Source organism: Pantherophis guttatus, chromosome 4, assembly GCF_059756535.1.
Source record: "Pantherophis guttatus breed Tessera chromosome 4, ASM5975653v1, whole genome shotgun sequence".
NCBI lineage: Eukaryota > Metazoa > Chordata > Lepidosauria > Squamata > Colubridae > Pantherophis > Pantherophis guttatus.
Window position 1 is genome coordinate 84,402,492 of NC_142066.1, and position 18,935 is coordinate 84,421,426.

An 18,935-nucleotide genomic window follows, 5' to 3' on the forward strand; every position below is an offset into this window, starting at 1 on the left:
GTATACTTCTGTGTTAAGGCCACTTGTTGATTTTGGTGTGTATGTGCCTTTATATGTTTATACATATTACTTAAGATGTTTATCTTAAGTGAATATTGTATATAATGTATTTATTTAAACTACTGGGAATATATATCAAAACTAAGGAAGCAGAATAGAATGCAACAGAACAGAATAACAGAGTTAGAAGGGGCCTTGGAGATCTTCTATTCAACCCCACTCCCACCCACCCCACCCCACTCAGATAGGAAACCCTATAACATTTCATGCAAATGCTTGTCCAATCTCTTCTTAAAAACTTGCAATGTTGGAACATTCACAACTTCTGGAGGCAAATTGTTCCACTGATTAGTAATTGTTCTAACTGTCAGGAAATATCTCCTTAGTTCTACGTTGTTTCTCTCTTTGATCAGTTTCCATCCTGCCCTCAGGTGCTTTGGAGAATAGCTTGACTCCCTCTTCTTTGTGTTTAGTTTATGCAGTTAGAACAAAAATGGGATATTACAGAGATAAATAGCAACTAACTGTTTTTCTTTCTAGTTATTCCAGCTAAAAGAAATATATTATGCTATTGAAATTGATCCTAGTCTTACAGTGGAAGAGAAGTATCCATATATGGTTGAGTGGTGAGTTTGTGGAAAGTGATTTGTTTACTGTTAAAAGTTTAAAGTTTACAACTGAATAATTAAGCAGTTGTTGATAAGAGCACCCACTTATTGTGTCTTGATAAAATATATGACGTATTTTAAGTCTACCATTTGTGCACTTAAAACAAGTTTGTCAAGAAGCTTGACAAATTATTGCTTTAAGTTATTGCCTCTTAGCTCTTTCTTGCATCCTTTAAGTAACAGTTTCATTGGTGTCCTCCAATATTCAAACTGATTTTGAAAATATATAATACCATCCAACATAATTTTTACACATACAGTGTTTGGGAAAAATAAATGCGTAAGATACAGTTATTGAGAAGTAAAATAACCTTCCAAATGTAATGGGTAGAATAAATTTCCCCCCATATATTTCAGCCTTAGATCTCATCAGTCCCAGACAACATTCCCAATAACAAGGAATGATAGAACATCTGCTAGAAATCAGACTTTTTTCGATTATTGTCCTTTCTTTTTGGATTAATGATTAATGCTAATCATTTTTGATTGTCCATTTGACTGCTTTATCTTAAACTGTCATTATTGTACCATATAAAGATTGTCAAACACATATCGAAGATTGGTTGGTTCAGAAGTTTATTTATATTATTTTTCTAATGGACAGAAAGCCCTAAGGAAGGCCCAATTTGATATAGTGGTTAAGGAACTAGATTAGAAATTGGAAGACCATGAGTTATAGCTTCATTTTAAGGGACAAAACCAGCTAAGTGACCTTTGGCCAGTCACTTTCTTTCAGCCTTTGAAAGAAAGCAATGGCAAGCTGCTTCTGAAAATGATAGGACTAATCCAGATGGTCACCATGAGTCAAGACTGATTCAAAGGTGCACATGCACACACATACTGAGAGAAATATTCTGCCTATAAGAAAAGAAACTTTTTAATATTTTATTTTTAACTGTAGGTACAACAAATCCCATGCTTTGCTTATTGAACAAGGATTACAGAAGGACAAACTTGCTGAAATTGTGAGAGAGTCTGATGTTATGCTGAAGTAAGCATTTATTCCTGTAGTCATAAAACATATCAGAAATCAAAAATTGTGTGAAATGTTATATATTCATTTATGCTCCATTGTGGACTTACTCTTGCACTTAGTGGTAATGAGAGAAGTGCTTAAATTTGATTGCCTCACCCACTGTAATTCTTGTATATCACATATTCAGCTTCTTACTATATCAGAATACTAAAACTGTTCCATATCACAATGGTTGCATTGTTTGTTATGTTGCTATGATAAATGAGGATTTGGCTATATTTGAAAAAATGCTTTATGAGAATCAATCACTTTCTGCTTGCTAATCACTTTTTATAGTAATGTAATATAGAAGATTCTATTTCTTCAAAGTTTAATTTTAGTTGTATGGCAGTCATGATCTGAAAGTCTAATTACTAACCATTACTGATCTAATAGTAATACTGCATCCTTAAAAAATTTCTTTTTCCCACACCAAAAAAAAATATATATTTTCCTTCATTAGGGTATATAAGAATTAGATTATCTGCTTTTTACCCTACTTCAATAAGACTGTAGCCCAGGGGTGAAATGCTCCCGGTTTGGATCAAATTGCCCAATCTGGTAGCGATGGGGGTGGGTGTTCAGAGAACTGGTAGCAAAAATCCCTGCCCCCTCCCCCCATGCCCAGCTGAGCCGCATGATCATCAGAGGCTTTTTTTTTACTTTTAAAAGCATTTTTTCTTCGGACGAAAAAATGCTTTTAAAAGTAAAAAAAAAAGCCTCTGATGATCATGCGGCTCAGCTGGGATCATCAGAGCCTTTTAAAGGCATTTTTTCTACAATCTCTTCAGCAGAAGAGGTTGTAGAAAAAATGCTTTTAAAAGTTAAAAAAAAAGTTGGCCACGCCCATCCAGTCACATTACCCCCCCACTAAGCCACACCCACAGAACCAGTAGTAACAAATTTTACATTTCACCACTGCTGTAGCCATGTTCTTTCTGAGTGCTGCACTATTATTGCATGTACTCAGATCCAAGGAATAGAAAAGCAGATATTGCACAAGGAAGGGTGTTTTTTTCCCCCTGTTCTGCCTTATCTCTATAAGCAAGGTGCGGAAGATCCATTCTGGATTCCTGGGATTTCTGTTTCACCCTTTTCAAAGGCAGGGTTCTTTTTTCCTTGAGTCACTTATATATCAAAATAAATATGGGTATCTCTAAAAACAGAAGTCAGACTAGAATGATCAAACAAAAGCAAATTTTTCAACTAGCTTCCATAGGAAAATATATATATATGTATGTATGTATGTATGTATGTATGTATGTATGTATGTTTTCTTTTCTTTTCGTAGGCCTTTATGTGTATTTCTCTTTAGCCAGGTTCTTCCTAGGTAAACCAAGATTTTTATGCAGCCCTAGTTCAGTGAAATCACAATCCACTAGTTTCTAAGCTTTTTTCAGGCAGCGAGCAAGCACCCTGCTGCCCATTGGGAGACTAAGGAGACTAAGATAGATCTATTTCGGACTTATTAGTCCTCATCAGTTAGCCACACCATCATCCATGTATCCTCCCTGTAAAGATACAGTAGGAAGAACCTGGCTAAAGAGAAATACACATAAAGGCCTACAAAAAGAAAAGAAAAGCAATACTATGCTCCTTCTATTTGTTTGTATTTTTGTCCTTTACAGATGAAATATTTGTTGGATAATTCCAGTTCATAGAAATCATAAGGAAACAAAACTTACAGCCCAGTGACTTACTCGTGAGCTTCGATGTCATATCCCTCTTCACCCAAGTGCCAATCAAAGAAGCCTTGACAGCTATCCAAAACAAATATAAACCCCCCAAGCACATCCTAGATCTAACCAACCACTGCCTAACCAACACATACTTCATCTACAAAGGACAAAAAAAAAAAAAAGCAAATAGAAGGAGCACCCATGGGATCACCTCTCTCACCTGTCATCGCAAACCTCTACATGGAACATTTTGAAACCCAAGCCCTTGAAAAATCTGATCACAAACCCAAACTCTGACTCAGATACATAGATTACACTTTCGTAATCTGGCCACATGGGAAAGAAAAACTGGACAACTTCCTCACACACCTCAACAGCCTACACCCCAAAATAAAGTTCACCATGGAAACAGAAGCTAACAACCAAGTTCCCTTCCTGGATGTCTTAGTCTACAAGAAATCCAATGGCTCCCTAGGACACACCATCTACCAGAAGAAAACACACACAAACCACTATCTGCACGCACTGTCACACCACCACCCAGCACAGATCAACTCGGTAGCCAAGACACTCATCTCTAGCTGACGAACAACATCTAAAAACTGAACTACATACTCTCACTAACGTACTAACATCCAACGGATTCCAAAGAAACAAGATTATCAACCTAATCTAAAAAGAGACACCCACTAAAATCCAAGACAGAGAACAAGAAAACGGCAAAGCCCACCTCCCATACAAAAAAGGCACCACAAACAGAATCAGCAAAATCCTCCACAAACACAATATCAAGACAGCATTCTGCACAAACCGAAAAATATCCACCATCCTAAGAAACCCCAAAGACAAAATTGAGTTAGAAATTCAAGGAGTATATGAAATCCCATGCCCCGCCTGCCCCACCTCATACATCAGACAAACCAACAGAAGAATAAATGCACGCATTGAAGAACACAAAAACTCAGTCAGAAAAGAGGAACCAACTTCTTCCCTAGTCCAACACCTTAAAGCCACAGGACATGAAATTGATTTTTAAAAAACCAGAATTATCGCCAAAACTGAACACTTTAACAACAGAATAATCAGAGAAGCCATCGAGATAGAAAAACGTCCCCACAGCATGAATAAAAGAGATAATACCTCCCGCCTACCAGCCATTTGGAAACCCACCCTTATTGACAAACAAATCCCAAACACAAAGAATAATACCAGACCCACACTCATGAAAACCACATAGGACGTCACCTCCACACATCCATGCAAAAAGCAAGCCCAAACCCACACCGATGATGAGTCACGACCACAAACCAGAAGCCAGACCAAAGCTGCATCATTAACCACTTTAAACCCCTCCAAATCATACATGAAGATATGGCATGACCACGAACACGGAGCCAAACAACAGCAATGCAGGTCACGAATTCAAATCCTCCTGCAACTCGACCAACCTGAGCACAGCCAAGCCCCCACCCTATCAGAACACACCCAGCCAATCAGAGCACAGCCAGCCCCCCACCCAATCAGAGCACACCTCCATCCAATCAGAATACAGCCATGCTCCCACCCAATCAGTTCATACCCCCACTGGCAGTTGAAAAGAAGAAACAACCACGATCATACATTGCTCCTAGTAGCACAAGGCCGAAGACACCAGCCTGAAGATGATGAATGAGACTTCGTCGAAACATCAACAAAGTACTTCCAATTTTACGCGGGAGAAAACCAAATAACCAAAGACATATAGATAGATAGATATAGATATAGATAGAGATAGAGATAGAGATAGAGATAGAGATAGAGATAGAGATAGAGATAGAGATATATAGGTGACTCAAGGAAAAAAGAATATTTATATTTACATAAATCCATAGGGCATTTCTTTTAAAAATAAAATATTCGTAAAATATTGAAGCCTTGGCTTCATAAATAATAAGTCAGTCTTGTTTATTCTGAAATTGAGAATAGGAGTTATTCAATTCTTATTTCAGCTAAAAAAAAATGCTGTCAGATTTTAATTCAATTTTTTACAAATAATTATCCTGTTTTACAGAGAGGGGTATGAATTTTTTTTTGACAAACTTCATGAACACAATGTTCCAGTATTTATATTTTCTGCTGGGATTGGAGACATACTGGAACAGATTATTCATCAAGCAGGTGTCTACCATTCCAATATCAAAGTAGTTTCCAACTTTATGGAGTTTGATGATAACGTGAGTATAAAAATGTCAAACCCCTATCTCCCTTTCATAAGGGAACCCCTATCTTCCAGGTTATCCAATTCCATTTTTAAATCTCTTAAACTACTTTTTCCTTAGTTTATTTAATCAGTAATTGTTATCTTTATTGTCTTCTCCTTGTCATCTTCTTGCTTTGTTTGCTGGTTTGTCTGTTCTATGTTTTCCTCGATTCTTTCTGCTGTCTCCTTTCTTTCTTGGACTCTCTGATCTTTACTCATTATCAGTTGTACGATATTTTCTATTTTCCCATTTATGTCTTGCAATAGGTTCTTTATCTCTATGTGATTCTTTCTCATAGTATCCCTAATGCTTTGAAACATCAATGCCATTTCTTTTGAAATCTCACTCATTTCCCCTTGATGGTGCATCTTGTCTTATTTTAGTAAATCACACTCTTATTCAATAGTCCTGTTGTGGCCTGCCAGCAGAGCTGGCAGCAGATTTGGACAGTGAGGAGGTTGGGAAGGAATGTGGGCCAGTCCTGGAGTCTGGGGAAGGCTCGGACGAGCCTGTGTTGGAGGCAGAGAGGGGGCCAGGGCAGTGGTGAAATCCAAATTTCTTTACTACCGGTTCAGTGGGAATGGCTTGGTGGGAGTGGTGTGGCTTGGTGGGTGTGGCAGGGGAAGGATACTGCAAAATCTCCATTCCCACGCCACTCCAGGGGAAGGATACTGCAAAATCCCCATTCCCTCCCCACTCCTGGGGGAAGGATATTGCAAAATCTCCATTTCCACCCCACTCTGGGGCCATCCAGAGGTGGTATTTGCTGGTTCTCTGAACTACTCAAAATTTCTGCTACCGGTTCTCCGAACTGCTCAAAATTTCCACTACTGGTTCTCCAGAACCTGTCAGAACCTACTGAATTTCACCCCTGGGCCAGGGTCATCTGGTAGTTACGTGCTGCTTCCTGAACCTCCGGAATCTGAATTCCTAGGCTTGTAGTTATATGGTATATTTTCCATTCACCAGTAGATGGTGCCCTCAGTTTAGTTTCAGCATTGTTTCAAGTCTGATAAATTGATTAATCCAATTTTAGTTCAATTTATAGAAGCAAAGTCGGCTATTCAAGTAGATAGTTCCAGCATTTTATAATGCCTTTCCAAAACAACGCCCACCCAGTTTAAAAATCCCATTTTCTATGTTTTAAAAGATCTTTAGCTTTTCACCCCTTAGTTCCTTTCTTTCTAGGATTTTTCTCTCTGTGGTTGTTCACTGCTTTAAGAAATAGTTCTAAGAGTCTCTTTTCCTGGATTTTTTTTTCTTTTAAAGTTAGGGTCTAAATAAAAAAAAATCTTCTCACCCAGCTCCAGTCACTATTCATCTACACCACTTCTGTACCCTTTTTTGTTGCCTCGGCTGTCCCAGCTTCATTGAAACTATGATGATTGACTCATCTTGTCGAGGATGAGAGGGAAGAAACCCTGGGTCAAGCAGGAGAGCTCTCCGCAACCACAGGGCACCCATCTTTTCTTCACCACCCCTAGAGGGTAGCTTTAGGTCCTTTCAGAGCCCTCCAATGGGGAGAACTCGGCGCAGGATTGCAGAGACCCACTCCTCGTATCCAATCTCACTGCAACGTCAGCCAGAAGTCCCTGAAATGTTTGACATAGTAAATCATGTTTTTCTTCTTAACCACTCTGTGGATTGGGAAATAGAGTGTAGTGGTTCTTTTTGAGGTGGCAGTTCCAGTCTGGATAGGGAGAGTTATCTTCCCAGAAATATCTACTTTGTGGAATGTCTTGGGACTCTTTATTCTCATTCAGTTTTAACATCTTCCTGAAAACCGAGTTGAACTCTCCTGTTGAAATGTGGTTTACCATATGGAGGTAACCTAGACACACAGCTCCTACTTGTTTAGCATATAAAAACTGTGGTCTAGAGGGCTTTTATATAGTAATTTTTTTTATCCAATTGCAGCTATTCTTGACTTAGGAAGCACTGCTTACATTTATTTATTTATTATTTATTTATATCCCACCTTTATTATTTTTACAAATAACTCAAGGCGGAAACATATCCAATCCACCTTCCTCCTCCTATTTTCTCCACAACCAAAACCCTGTTGAGGTGGGTTGGGCTGAGAGTTATTGTTGCAAGGATACCTAGCTGGCTTTCATGATTAAGGTGGGACTTAAACTCATGGTCTCCCACTTTTTAGCCTGGTGCCTTAACCACCAGACCAAACTGACACTTCATGTATCAATGCCTTTTTCTTACCTCCCACCTGGATTACTGCAAAGTGTTCTACGTATGATTGCCTTGGAAGCTACAGCTGATACAAAATCCAGGGGCCTTCACATTAATGGATATATGTCAGCTCTTCAGGATAGACTAGATCAAGGAACAGGCTCCATATGACCACCAGAACTATAAGACAACAAAATTTTGCAAGTCTGCTTGGTTTCCTTCCCTTCTGTCAGGGACAAGTAACCAGGAAGAGTTTAGTTCAAAGGACTTCAAGTTTATTATGCAACCTATACACAAGAATCTGATTTATTAACAGTCAAGGAAAAGTGATCCTAGATAAGAATCAATGCAATTCAAGAGGGACTGGACTCTTATAGAAGTATAGTGACTCCAAACTGATGATGCATTTGATCTTGCCCTTGGGCTCAGCCTGGTCATCTACTACACCTTCTTCTTACATTCCAGGGAGTTGCAGGGGAGGAGAAAGCTATCTATTTGTAACACTAAACTTCAGACGTGTTTAGTGTATGTTTTACCTGGTGTTTCCCTAACATCCTTTGGATTCCCTTCTGTTCACTCCCAATAAGAGCAAGATTTTGGCTTCGGGGTCTAGAGCAGGAAAGAGGTTAGCCATGTGTCTCAGGTGAGGTATATTGCTTGCTACCTCTGGTGTCGTGATCTGACTGCGATTGTCTGGTAGAGCGTCCCATTCTAGCAATGGCGGCAATGCGAATTTTGCACTTCCATCTAATGACTCTATGCAGAATCCCATGACCTTCCTCCCCACCATGCACTGTAATCCAGTGCACATTGAAATCGTGAAGTGCATGTTCTCGGTATGGACATTAAAGTGGTTGAAGAAAGCTGACCTAGCTAACGATTGGTTGCTCTGTGTGTCCATTATCACACACATTTTCACGGCTTCTTCTGGGGTAGACTTTAGCTAGGCAGATCTGGTGGCATGAATGAGGGGACGGTAAGCATACTGACATGTAGAGCTGCAGCAGCCGCCTCAACCGCCATCTCTTCCTTTTGCAATTGCTCTGCTTACACAACATGTAGAGCTGTGGTAGCTTCTGCAGCTTTGACTCATGCTTCGGCAGCCGGGCAGAGAGACTTCTTGCTGTGGAGGCTCTGAACAACTGGCTGTGACGAGAAGATGCTTTCAAAGAATGGAAGGAGCTTGAGGCAGAAGATTGTTGTGAGGCGCTGCTACCCGGCCAAGACCGGGATGACTTATAAGGGGGAACCACCTGTGACTAATGAGATGACGCATGTGAGCGACGAGTCGCTTTGGATACGGCCATCTCGCTTGCAGCTTTCTTGGAAGAATGAGCGGTAGACACATGTGAGCATTGGGGTGAGGAGGCTTTCCTAGAAGAGTGAGCCGCAGCCTCCTGAGGTACCTGAGGCACATGCGAATGACAGAATACCTTGGATTTGGCCTTTTCACTTATTGTGATTTCTGCCTGAAGATTGGCCTGAGGCTGAAGATCGATTTGGGCAAAGTCTTTTTTGCTTAGAAGGAGCTTCTCTCGCTCTCTGTTCAGTAGTTGGATGTAGTATATGTCCTCCTGGAGCCCCTGGTCTTCTAACTTCGCCTGGATGAGGATGAGGTGGCGTTCACAATCCTTCCATTGCAAGTACATCTTCTCCTTATCCTTCTCCTTCTCCTTATCCGCCCTGGTGAGAACCTCTGTTTGGGAGTGTTGTAGAACTGTATCGATTTCTCCCAGGATCTTTGATGTTGTAGATAGTACTTATTCCATTCCTCCAACAGGCTCAATCGCATGACATCGGTAAGCTTTCTGTGCTGCCTCAGGTCATAAGTTTTTTGAGGTGCCTCTGCCTCTTTTGAAATTTAGACGTCCAATTCTGGCTTTGTATCGAGATTAGGTGGGGGGAGAATCATCATTCCTAATGAATCAGATGCTTCTGCCATGATTGGACAAGACTCCACGATGTCCAATACTTCATACATGTCAAGATTGGCTGGGAGGACCAACTCTGCTGACACATTAAAGGCCTCAGCCATGACTGGGAAAACTCAGGGGTTTCCTGGATACTTTAGGACCACTAGAATATGTTGCAAGCTTTAGGCATCGTCGATGCAGTTCGCCTTTTGACCACTAGGGTACATTGCAAACGTTAAGAGGTGTCGATGCAGTTTGCCTTTTGGCCACTGAGGTGCATTGAAAACTTTAGTAGATATCGTTGCAGTTTGCCTTTTGACCACTAAGGTGCATTGCAAACTTTCGGAGACGTCATTGTAGTTCGCCTTCTGATTACTGGGGTACATTGCAAACTTTAGGAGACGTCGTTGCAGTTCACCTTTTGACCACTAGGGTGCATTGCTAACTTTACTAATGCTTGGGTTAAACTGGTTTTAGCGTGTTCCTTTATATAGAACTGCAAAACAACTGTCCGATTTGGGAACCCTACTTTCCTCGAACTTGGGTTCCTTTGGACTTTAATTGCTTGCCCTATAAAGGGGATTTAGCTTTCCAGTATTTTCTTCAAGCAAGATTCAAAGTAACAGCATGCACTGTAGCTGGATTGTGGCTCTGCATCAGATCTTTCCCTTACAAAATGCCTTTTTAACTTGCTCTTCAAATGCAGATTGAGCTGGCTAGGCTGTGAGAAGCAGTATATCATGCAAATTCTATCTCCATGGAGACCACGTGCCTTGGCTTGCTTTGTGCTAAAATAAGGCTTTTTTTCTTTTACTGCCGAGGTAAGCTTTTAAAGCAACATACACACAAAACTATACAAAGGTGATTCGAACATACAGCCCTGGGCCCCTTTATAGCACGGCAATCTTCTTAATTAACACAAGAAAGGTCTTTCGTCTTTGTTCCAAGAAGAGAGGAAGAGAGGCTATCCTTCTCTGTCCATTTGCTGACAGGCAGAATACTTTACTCAGTTAAATCCAAATGGACTTTGGGATGCAAAGAGAAGGAAGGCACGTTTTGTCACTTCCGTGGCTAAGCATAGGTCTCAATTAGGTGCAAACAAAGTTTTTCTTAAGTTGTGCGTGGAAAAGAGAAGCACTTTTTTTCTCCACTCAAACAGAATGTCCCTCATTGCTCCAAGAGAAAAAAAAAGGAAGGGGTCTGGCAGTCTACGTCATTTTACTGTTCTTTTTCCAAAACAACTAGCTCCACTGGGAACAGGCAGTTAAACTCTAGCAAACAGGTTTTCATACAGATCAAGTTTATTTCAGGTATCCTCAAAACATAGACTTAAAATCATGGTGAGTCAAGGTGAGATTCATCCGTATACTTCATAATCTGTCCCATTTCCTAGTGTAAAATGACGGAAGATCTGTCCCCCTGTTCAGAAAGCATGCTTCTCTCCTCTGTGGCAATTCATAATGGCCAAGGCTTTGCTCTACACCCCAGGCAGAGAGCCTCAGTGGCCAATCAGACACACAGATGTGGTCACATGTCATGGACTAATTTCCCATAATACAATCTCTCACTACATCTCCCACAATGCAATCTCTTAAGGAGACGGCTCTTAATTCTTAAGGTAACTAATTCACTATCTGAACAGCACACCTTCTCCTAAATTATCTCCATCCATATACAGGTGAAACTCGAAAAATTAGAATATCGTGCAAAAGTTCATTTATTTCAGTAATGCAACTTAAAAGGGGAAACTAATATAAGAAGCCTTCCCTGGACCCGGCAATGTTGGTAAATTATCGTCCGGTCTCCAACCTTCGTTTTGTGGCAAAGGTTGTTGAGAGTGTGGTTGCGCAACAGCTTCCCCAGCACCTGGATGAAACGACGTATCTGGATCCGTTCCAGTCGGGCTTCAGGCCCGGGTACAGCACGGAAACGGCATTGGTCGCGTTGGTTGATGATCTCTGGAGGGCTCGGGACAGGGGGTGCTCCTCTGTCCTGGTCCTGTTAGATCTCTCAGCGGCTTTTGATACCATCGACCATGGTATCATGCTGCACCGGTTGGAAGAGTTAGGGATGGGAGGCACTGTGTTGCGGTGGTTCTCCTCCTTTCTCTCTGACCGGTCGCAGTCCGTGTTGACAGGGGGACAGAGGTCGACCCCGAGGCCCCTCATATGTGGGGTGCCGCAAGGGTCGGTCCTCTCACCTCTCTTGTTCAACATTTATGTGAAGCCGCTGGGCGAGATCATCCGTGGTTTCGGGGTGGAGTACCATCAGTACGCTGATGACACCCAGCTGTACATCTCCACCCCGGATCACCCCAACGATGCCCTTGAAGTGATGTCCCGGTGCCTGGAGGCCGTACGGATCTGGATGGGGAGGAACAGGCTCAGGCTCAACCCATCCAAGACCGAGTGGCTGTGGTTTCTGATGTCCCGATATAGCCAGTTGACGCCATCACTGACTATTGGGGGCGAATCATTGGCCCCCACGGAGAGGGCTCGCAACTTGGGCGTCCTCCTGGATTCACGGCTGTCTTTAGAAGAGCACTTGACGGCCGTGACCGGGAGGATTTTTTATCAGGTCCGCCTGATTTGCCAGTTGCGTCCCTTTCTGGATCGGGACTCGTTACGCACGGTCACTCATGCCCTCGTCACCTCCCGCCTGGACTATTGTAATGCTCTCTACATGGGGCTCCCCTTGAGGAGCACCCGGAGGCTCCAACTGGCGCAGAGTGCGGCCGTGCGGGTGGTAATGGGAGCGACATGGCGCTCCCATGTAACACCTCTCCTGCGCGAGCTGCACTGGCTCCCGGTGGTCTTCCGGGTGCGCTTCAAGGTTTTGGTTACCACCTTTAAAGCGCTCCATGGCTTAGGGCCTGGTTATTTACGGGACCGCCTACTACCACCAATAGCCTCCCACCGGCCAGTACGCTCTCATAGAGAGGGACTCCTCCGGGTGCCGTCAGCCAAACAGTGTCGACTGGCGGCCCCTAGGGGGAGAGCCTTCTCTGTGGGGGCACCTACCATCTGGAATGAGCTCCCCCCGGAGATACGGAGGATCCCGGATCTGCGCTCCTTCCGCCGTGCTGTGAAGACCTTTTTATTCCATCAAGCGGGCTTGGCCTGATCTCTTCCCTTTTTAAAATATGTAAATTTTAATCTGTTTTTAAATTATTGGGGTATTTTAATTTGTCTGGGCCAAAAAGTTTAATTTGATTTTATCGGGTTTTTAAATTTTGTGTATTTATGTATTTTATTGTTGGCTGTTCACCGCCCTGAGTCCTTCGGGAGTAGGGCGGTATACAAATCAAATCAAATCAAATCAAATCAATAAATAAATAAATAAATAAATAAATAAATAAATAAATAAATAAAAAGAGATAGACTCATTACATGCAAAGCGAGATAGTTCAAGCCTTGATTTGCCATACTTTTGATGATTATGGCTTAAGTCATTATGAGTAAGCCATAATCATCAAAATTATGACAAATCAAGGCTTGAACTATCTCACTTTGCATGTAATGAGTCTATCGCATATATTAGTTTCACCTTTTAAATTGCATTACTGAAATAAATGAACTTTTGCACAATATTATAATTTTTCAAGTTTCACCTGTATATCCCTAGAATATATTCTTACATCCTCAGGTGACCTCATTGCTTTGTCAATTGTATTTGTTTCCAGTTTGCTTCTGAATAAGATAAAATGAGATTATCTTTTTAAGGACATATATGATTCCAAGTTATTTGAGGGACCTTCTTCTATATTATCTGCCTGTCCAATCAGTTGAATACTGTAATCAATTCATTGAAGATCCTGTCTATATTTGGGTGCTGTCTGATGGGCTTTCGAAGTGTTTATTTTTGCTCATTGCTCCCATATTCTGAAATTATCTCCTCATGGAAATCTAGTCTGCTCCTTCCTTTCTGGGTTTTAGGAGAGTAGTTAAGGCCTATTTATTCCATCAAGTGCAGGAAGAAGACATGTGATTGAAGTTATGAATTTGAAAGGGTCACATTTTTTGGAATTTTTAAATAAAAATAACTTTGATATTGTATGTGATGTAATTTATGTCTAAATATATTACTTTGAGAGGGGGATTGTTCAGTGATATTTCTGATCATTAGTTATATAGAATTTTTGGGAATGTGAAATAAATAGAAATAAATAAAATAGCCATTATTTAGGCTTAAATAGAAACATTTTATTCTCAGTATTATATGCATGTAATGAAAATATGTTTAAGAGTTGGTGGAAAGAGAAAATTGTCTTGGAATCATTCTAAAATTATATATGTTATTAATTTCTTTGCCTGGTTACTTAGGAGTAACTTCTCTCATCTTCAATAGGGCATATTGAAAGGATTTAAAGGAGAATTAATTCATGTTTACAACAAACATGATGGGGCCTTGAAGAATACAGAGTACTTTAAACAATTAAAAGACAACAGCAATATCATATTACTTGGAGATTCTCAAGGAGATTTAACAATGGCAGATGGAGTGGCAAATGTTGAACATATTCTTAAAGTTGGATATCTCAATGATAAAGTAAGTGTAGGTGATTGATAAGCATAAAAACTATTGTAATATTCATATTCTCCAGTTTTGTATATTATTTATAGGAATTATTTTTCAGTTGGTTGGTTACTTCTAAGTCTAGTTCAGCATAATCTTTTCAATGCATTTGCAATTAAGAGTTGAAAACAGAATTAAATATGTGGTAGATAGAAGATACAGTATATGACAATGGCTTGTTTCAATTCATTGCTTTGCAGAATGGTAATGTTGAGTTACTTTCTGATATTATTTATGTGCTCTCTGCTAAAATAGAATCATATTAAAAAAAATAGTTCACTATTCAAAGATCCAGATCAGTAAAACCAGGGGTGAAATGCTCCCGGTTCGGACCAGTTCGCCCAATCCGGTAGTGATGGAGGTGGGTGGTTCGGAGAACTGGTAGCAAAAATCCCTGGCCCCCCCCATGCCCAGCTGAGCCACACAATCATCAGAGGCTTTTTAAAAATATTTTTAAAAGCATTTTTTCTACAACCTCCTCGACCAAAAAAATGCTTTTAAAAGTAAAAAAAAAAGCCTCTGATCATCACGCAGCTCAGCTGGGATCGTCAGAGGCTTTTAAAAGTATTTTTTCTACAACCTCTTCGGCTGAAGAGGTTGTAGAAAAAATGCTTTTAAAAGCCTCTGCCAGTTAGGCATTTCAGCTGGGATCGTCAGAGGCTTTTAAAAGAAAAAAAGCCTCTGCCAATCAGGCAACTCAGCTGGGATCGGCAGAGCCTTTTAAAAGCATTTTTTTACAACCTCTTCAGCTGAAGATGTTGTAGAAAAAATGTTTTTAAAAGTTAAAAAAAAAAGTTGGCCACGCCCACCCAGTCACATTAACCCACCACCACCAAGCCACGCCCACAGAACCAGTAGTAACAAATTTTACATTTCACCACTGAGTAAAACCAAAGTAAAAAGTTGTCATGTTGATTGTCATGCATGTTTTGTTAAAAAATATATCTCCAAAGATATAGCCAAAATATATTAAATCCAATTGCAGCTTAGTAGGATGGTCTATTTTCAAATTAGATAAATAATTAAAATAACGCCATCTTCAAAGATTATTCAGACAACTTCCAAATCCTTATTTTGCCAGCAGCAGGTAATATTTATGTAGCATATGATAATTTAGCAACTGCTTGAAATTGCAATGATGCTGAAAAAAATGGACTTGTGATTGGTTCCTAGTTAGTTGTTGCAGTGTCCCCATAATTACATGATCAAAATTTGAATGCTTGGAAATCCACCCACCCGTATGACTACATGAGTGCTTTAACTTTTCCACACTTCTATCTTCCTCTCATCTATGTCCTTTTGGCTGCCCTGCACTGCAGCACTCCTCAGCAACAGTGCCAGGTCTAGGGCTGAAATAGAGGCCCGGGCAGGGGTGAAATCCAGCAGATTCTGACAGGTTCTGGAGAACCGGTAGCCGATATTTTGAGTAGTTCAGAGAACCGGTAGCAGAAATTTTGAGTAGTTCGGAGAACCAGCAAATACCACCTCTGGGTGGCCCCAGAGTGGGGTGGGAATGGAGATTTTGCAATATCCTTCTCCCAGGAGCGGGGAGGGAATGGGGATTTTGCAGTATCCTTCCCCTGGAGTGGAGTGGGAATGGAGATTTTGCAGTATCCATCCCCTGCCATGCCCACCAAGCCACGCCCACAGAACCGGTAGTGAAAAAATTTGAATTTCACCACTGGGCCTGGGTGTTCAGCAATCTCAGCCAGTTGCCACTAGCCCCAGGCCTCTACTTCAGTCACAGAACTATCACTGCTGCTAAGATATGCCACTTCAAGCCTCATCCTGTGATTAACCATCCCGATATCATAGCATAAAGTCCTTAGTTGCCCCCATCTTCCTCTGCTCCACAGAGCCTGCCATATTCAGTTGACCACTATCTTCCAATGTTGATGACAGGCAGCTGCAGGCCATGTCATGCCTTCTTCCTGAGGCTAGTTCTTTGAACCTTTCTGGAAGATCATTCACAAATGCTGTTTTTCCTGAGGAGACTACAAGAAATTGCCCTCCAGTAGGTCTAGAGCTTGGGGAAATGAGGGAATAGCCATTTTGCCTAAACTGCAGTGAGCATATTTGAAAGGACACATATTCTAATCACTTTTGAAAATTACTTAAGTTCTTTTTAGTGATTAGAAATATTTGAATCAACAAGTTTGGCAATACTGGGTGAATTTCTCTTCAATCCTTAATGAAAAAAAATCACCATAAGTTTTAAGAACTTCTTAAAATGGAATAAACAACAAAAGGATGAATAAAACTTTGATTTTAAAAAATTACAGAATAAGATATAAATTTGAAATAAAATTTGGGAATTAATTATAAAGAATATTTCATGTGGGAAAATACTTTTGATTTTTTAAAAAACTAAAATTTTAAAAATTGGACACTAGACATAACTAAAGATTATAGTTTAAAGGAGAAGACATAAGCTCGATTTACCATTATAAACTGTTACATTATTATTACAATTATTGTATGACAGGCTACAGGAACGATATGAAAAAAGATGTAGCAGTATAAAAGAAACCAACCAATATTTTAATAGTTAAAAGGCATATAGAAACAATAAAACGAGAGTGACAAAAGCTTATTAAAAAAATCTTGTGAGAAGGAAAAGAATGAAGAAATCAAGCTCTATTTTTTGTCAAATTTAAGGAAAGGGAGTTGAATTATATATATGAAATTAAAAGATCTTTCCACAACTTTTAAAATGTGAAGAAAAACCCTAACATTTTAAAAAGCTCTACAGTTTAAAACATCCATATTTCCTCCCTAAAACACAGCTATTTTGTTCAAATGTAATGCACAAGTGAAAATACGGAAAGATCTTTTAATTCAACTCACTTTCTTTAAATTAGACAAAATAAAATTATTTCAGCAAATATCTTGCATTTGTGCTTGCTCCTCTCTATCTATTTAATTTATAGTAATTTTATTAAAGATACTTACAATAGTAAAAATACAAACTAAAAGAAAGAATAAAAAGTAGAAGAAAGTGCAGAAAAGTTAAAAGGAAAAGAGAAATAGAAATAGAAAAAAAATATACTGAAGAAAAGAAATATATAAAGAATGACAGTTTGGTTTTTCATACTGTTTTTTTCTTCACATTTTAAAATCTAGGTTGAAGAACTGCTGGAAAAATATATGGAATCCTATGATGTTGTTTTGGTAAAAGATGAGTCTCTGGATGTGGCCAACTCAATCCTGCAAAAGATTTTGTAATATCATTGTTTTCCTTTAAAAGAACCCATTGGACAAATTTGCATGATTAGCTATGAAAACAATCCATTGCTACTTTCCACACTATTACCATTTCATTTAGAAAGTACTGTATTCCTCATTATATTGCTCCCTGCTGTTGAAATATATTTCACTGTTTATTATCTCCTTATTTATTAATTCCAATGGAAATATTGATAATGATTATTGGAAAAATATCTTTATTTCTGCACAATAAAATTCGTATTTTCAGCATGTGGAATTGTTATAAAAAATAAGAGAAACATGATCAGTATGATAAAACAAATTGTTTGATTAATAAATATCAAATCTTTTGAGGTTCAGTAGTACAAATTTGTGTAAATCACGACATTTTGATAAAGCTCACTGCTTCTTTGTAGCAGAAAGTGCAACTGAATCTAAACATTTTAAAGTCATGTTGGCTTTAACAAGGTTAAGATGAAGTACATATTTTAGCGTTTTACAGTATTGTTAACAAAAAAGTCATATTTAATAGTACTGAAATTTGAAAGGCAATTCTACAGAAAGATATTTCACTGCATTGTGCTATAAGTTAAACATTAATATCAAGTGCTAGAATTCTCATCACTTTTTCCGGTGCACAACTTTCATGAAAACAAGTTTAAAAAGTGCTTTTATCTGTTAAAAAAAATCATTTCTAAATTTCTGACAAAACCTCTTCCCTCCCTCCTTTAAAACTAGACAAAGCATTATTGCTTTAATTTTTCTTCAGGAGGATGTTAATTTTCCAGTTAGAAGCCACTACTCAACAAAAAATAAGAATTTTCTCCTGTACTAGTCAGACCCTCAAGTGTTTCTCTGGTGAATACATTCTTGATTATCATCTAGCTTCTAAACAAGTATCAGATGTGAATTTGGATGTGAAAAGGATTGTTACAATGATTGCTGGTTTAGATTACGAGGATAAGTTTACCAATCCAAAACTCACAAGCATAGTTTGCAGTTGAAATACATATAAATAGAATTTATATGAACAAAACCCAACCTAATTTTTGGAATTCCCTAACTTTGATAGATGCCATCTGGAAGAGTGGAGAGGAAGAAAGGGGAAGATAGATGAGAATATACTGCATGGGACCTGCTATAGGAATATAGTTATGGGGAGTAGCACTCCCAGAATGGGAAGTATATTATCAAGCTGCTGGCATAACTTGACTAAGAGAATGGATAGAACTAAGGGATAAAAGAATATTAGCAATGGAAGGGCACGTTTTACAAGTGAGTTGGCACGCATTACTTTGGGATGGAAAATACAAAATACATAGTTATTTCAAAAGACATATTAAGAAATGCATTACTACAAATTTGGTTGAAAATTAAAAAAACAGCACTATACAAAAATACCAATTTGGCTTTCACCAATAGAAGCATTAAAACACCCAAATTTAACAGAA

At 39.3% G+C, this 18,935-nt stretch overlaps 1 protein-coding gene across 10 annotated transcripts in view; it reads left to right on the forward strand.

The window, feature by feature from the left end:
- The window catches only part of NT5C3A (5'-nucleotidase, cytosolic IIIA), a 78,554-nt gene extending 60,717 nt beyond the window's left edge, over positions 1–17,837 (forward strand). For 9 of the 10 annotated variants that reach the window (XM_034406920.3, XM_034408608.3, XM_034408526.3 and 6 more), the window contains 5 exons: positions 541–626; positions 1,570–1,659; positions 5,413–5,575; positions 14,050–14,250; positions 17,401–17,837. In XM_034406920.3, the coding sequence (XP_034262811.1) occupies positions 541–626; positions 1,570–1,659; positions 5,413–5,575; positions 14,050–14,250; positions 17,401–17,502 (642 nt within the window). In that variant the 3' untranslated portion in view covers positions 17,503–17,837. The remainder of the gene's footprint in view (positions 1–540; positions 627–1,569; positions 1,660–5,412; positions 5,576–14,049; positions 14,251–17,400) is intronic. The other variant, XM_034408692.3, reaches the window with a different exon arrangement.
- Positions 17,838–18,935: the final 1,098 nt, after the last annotated feature.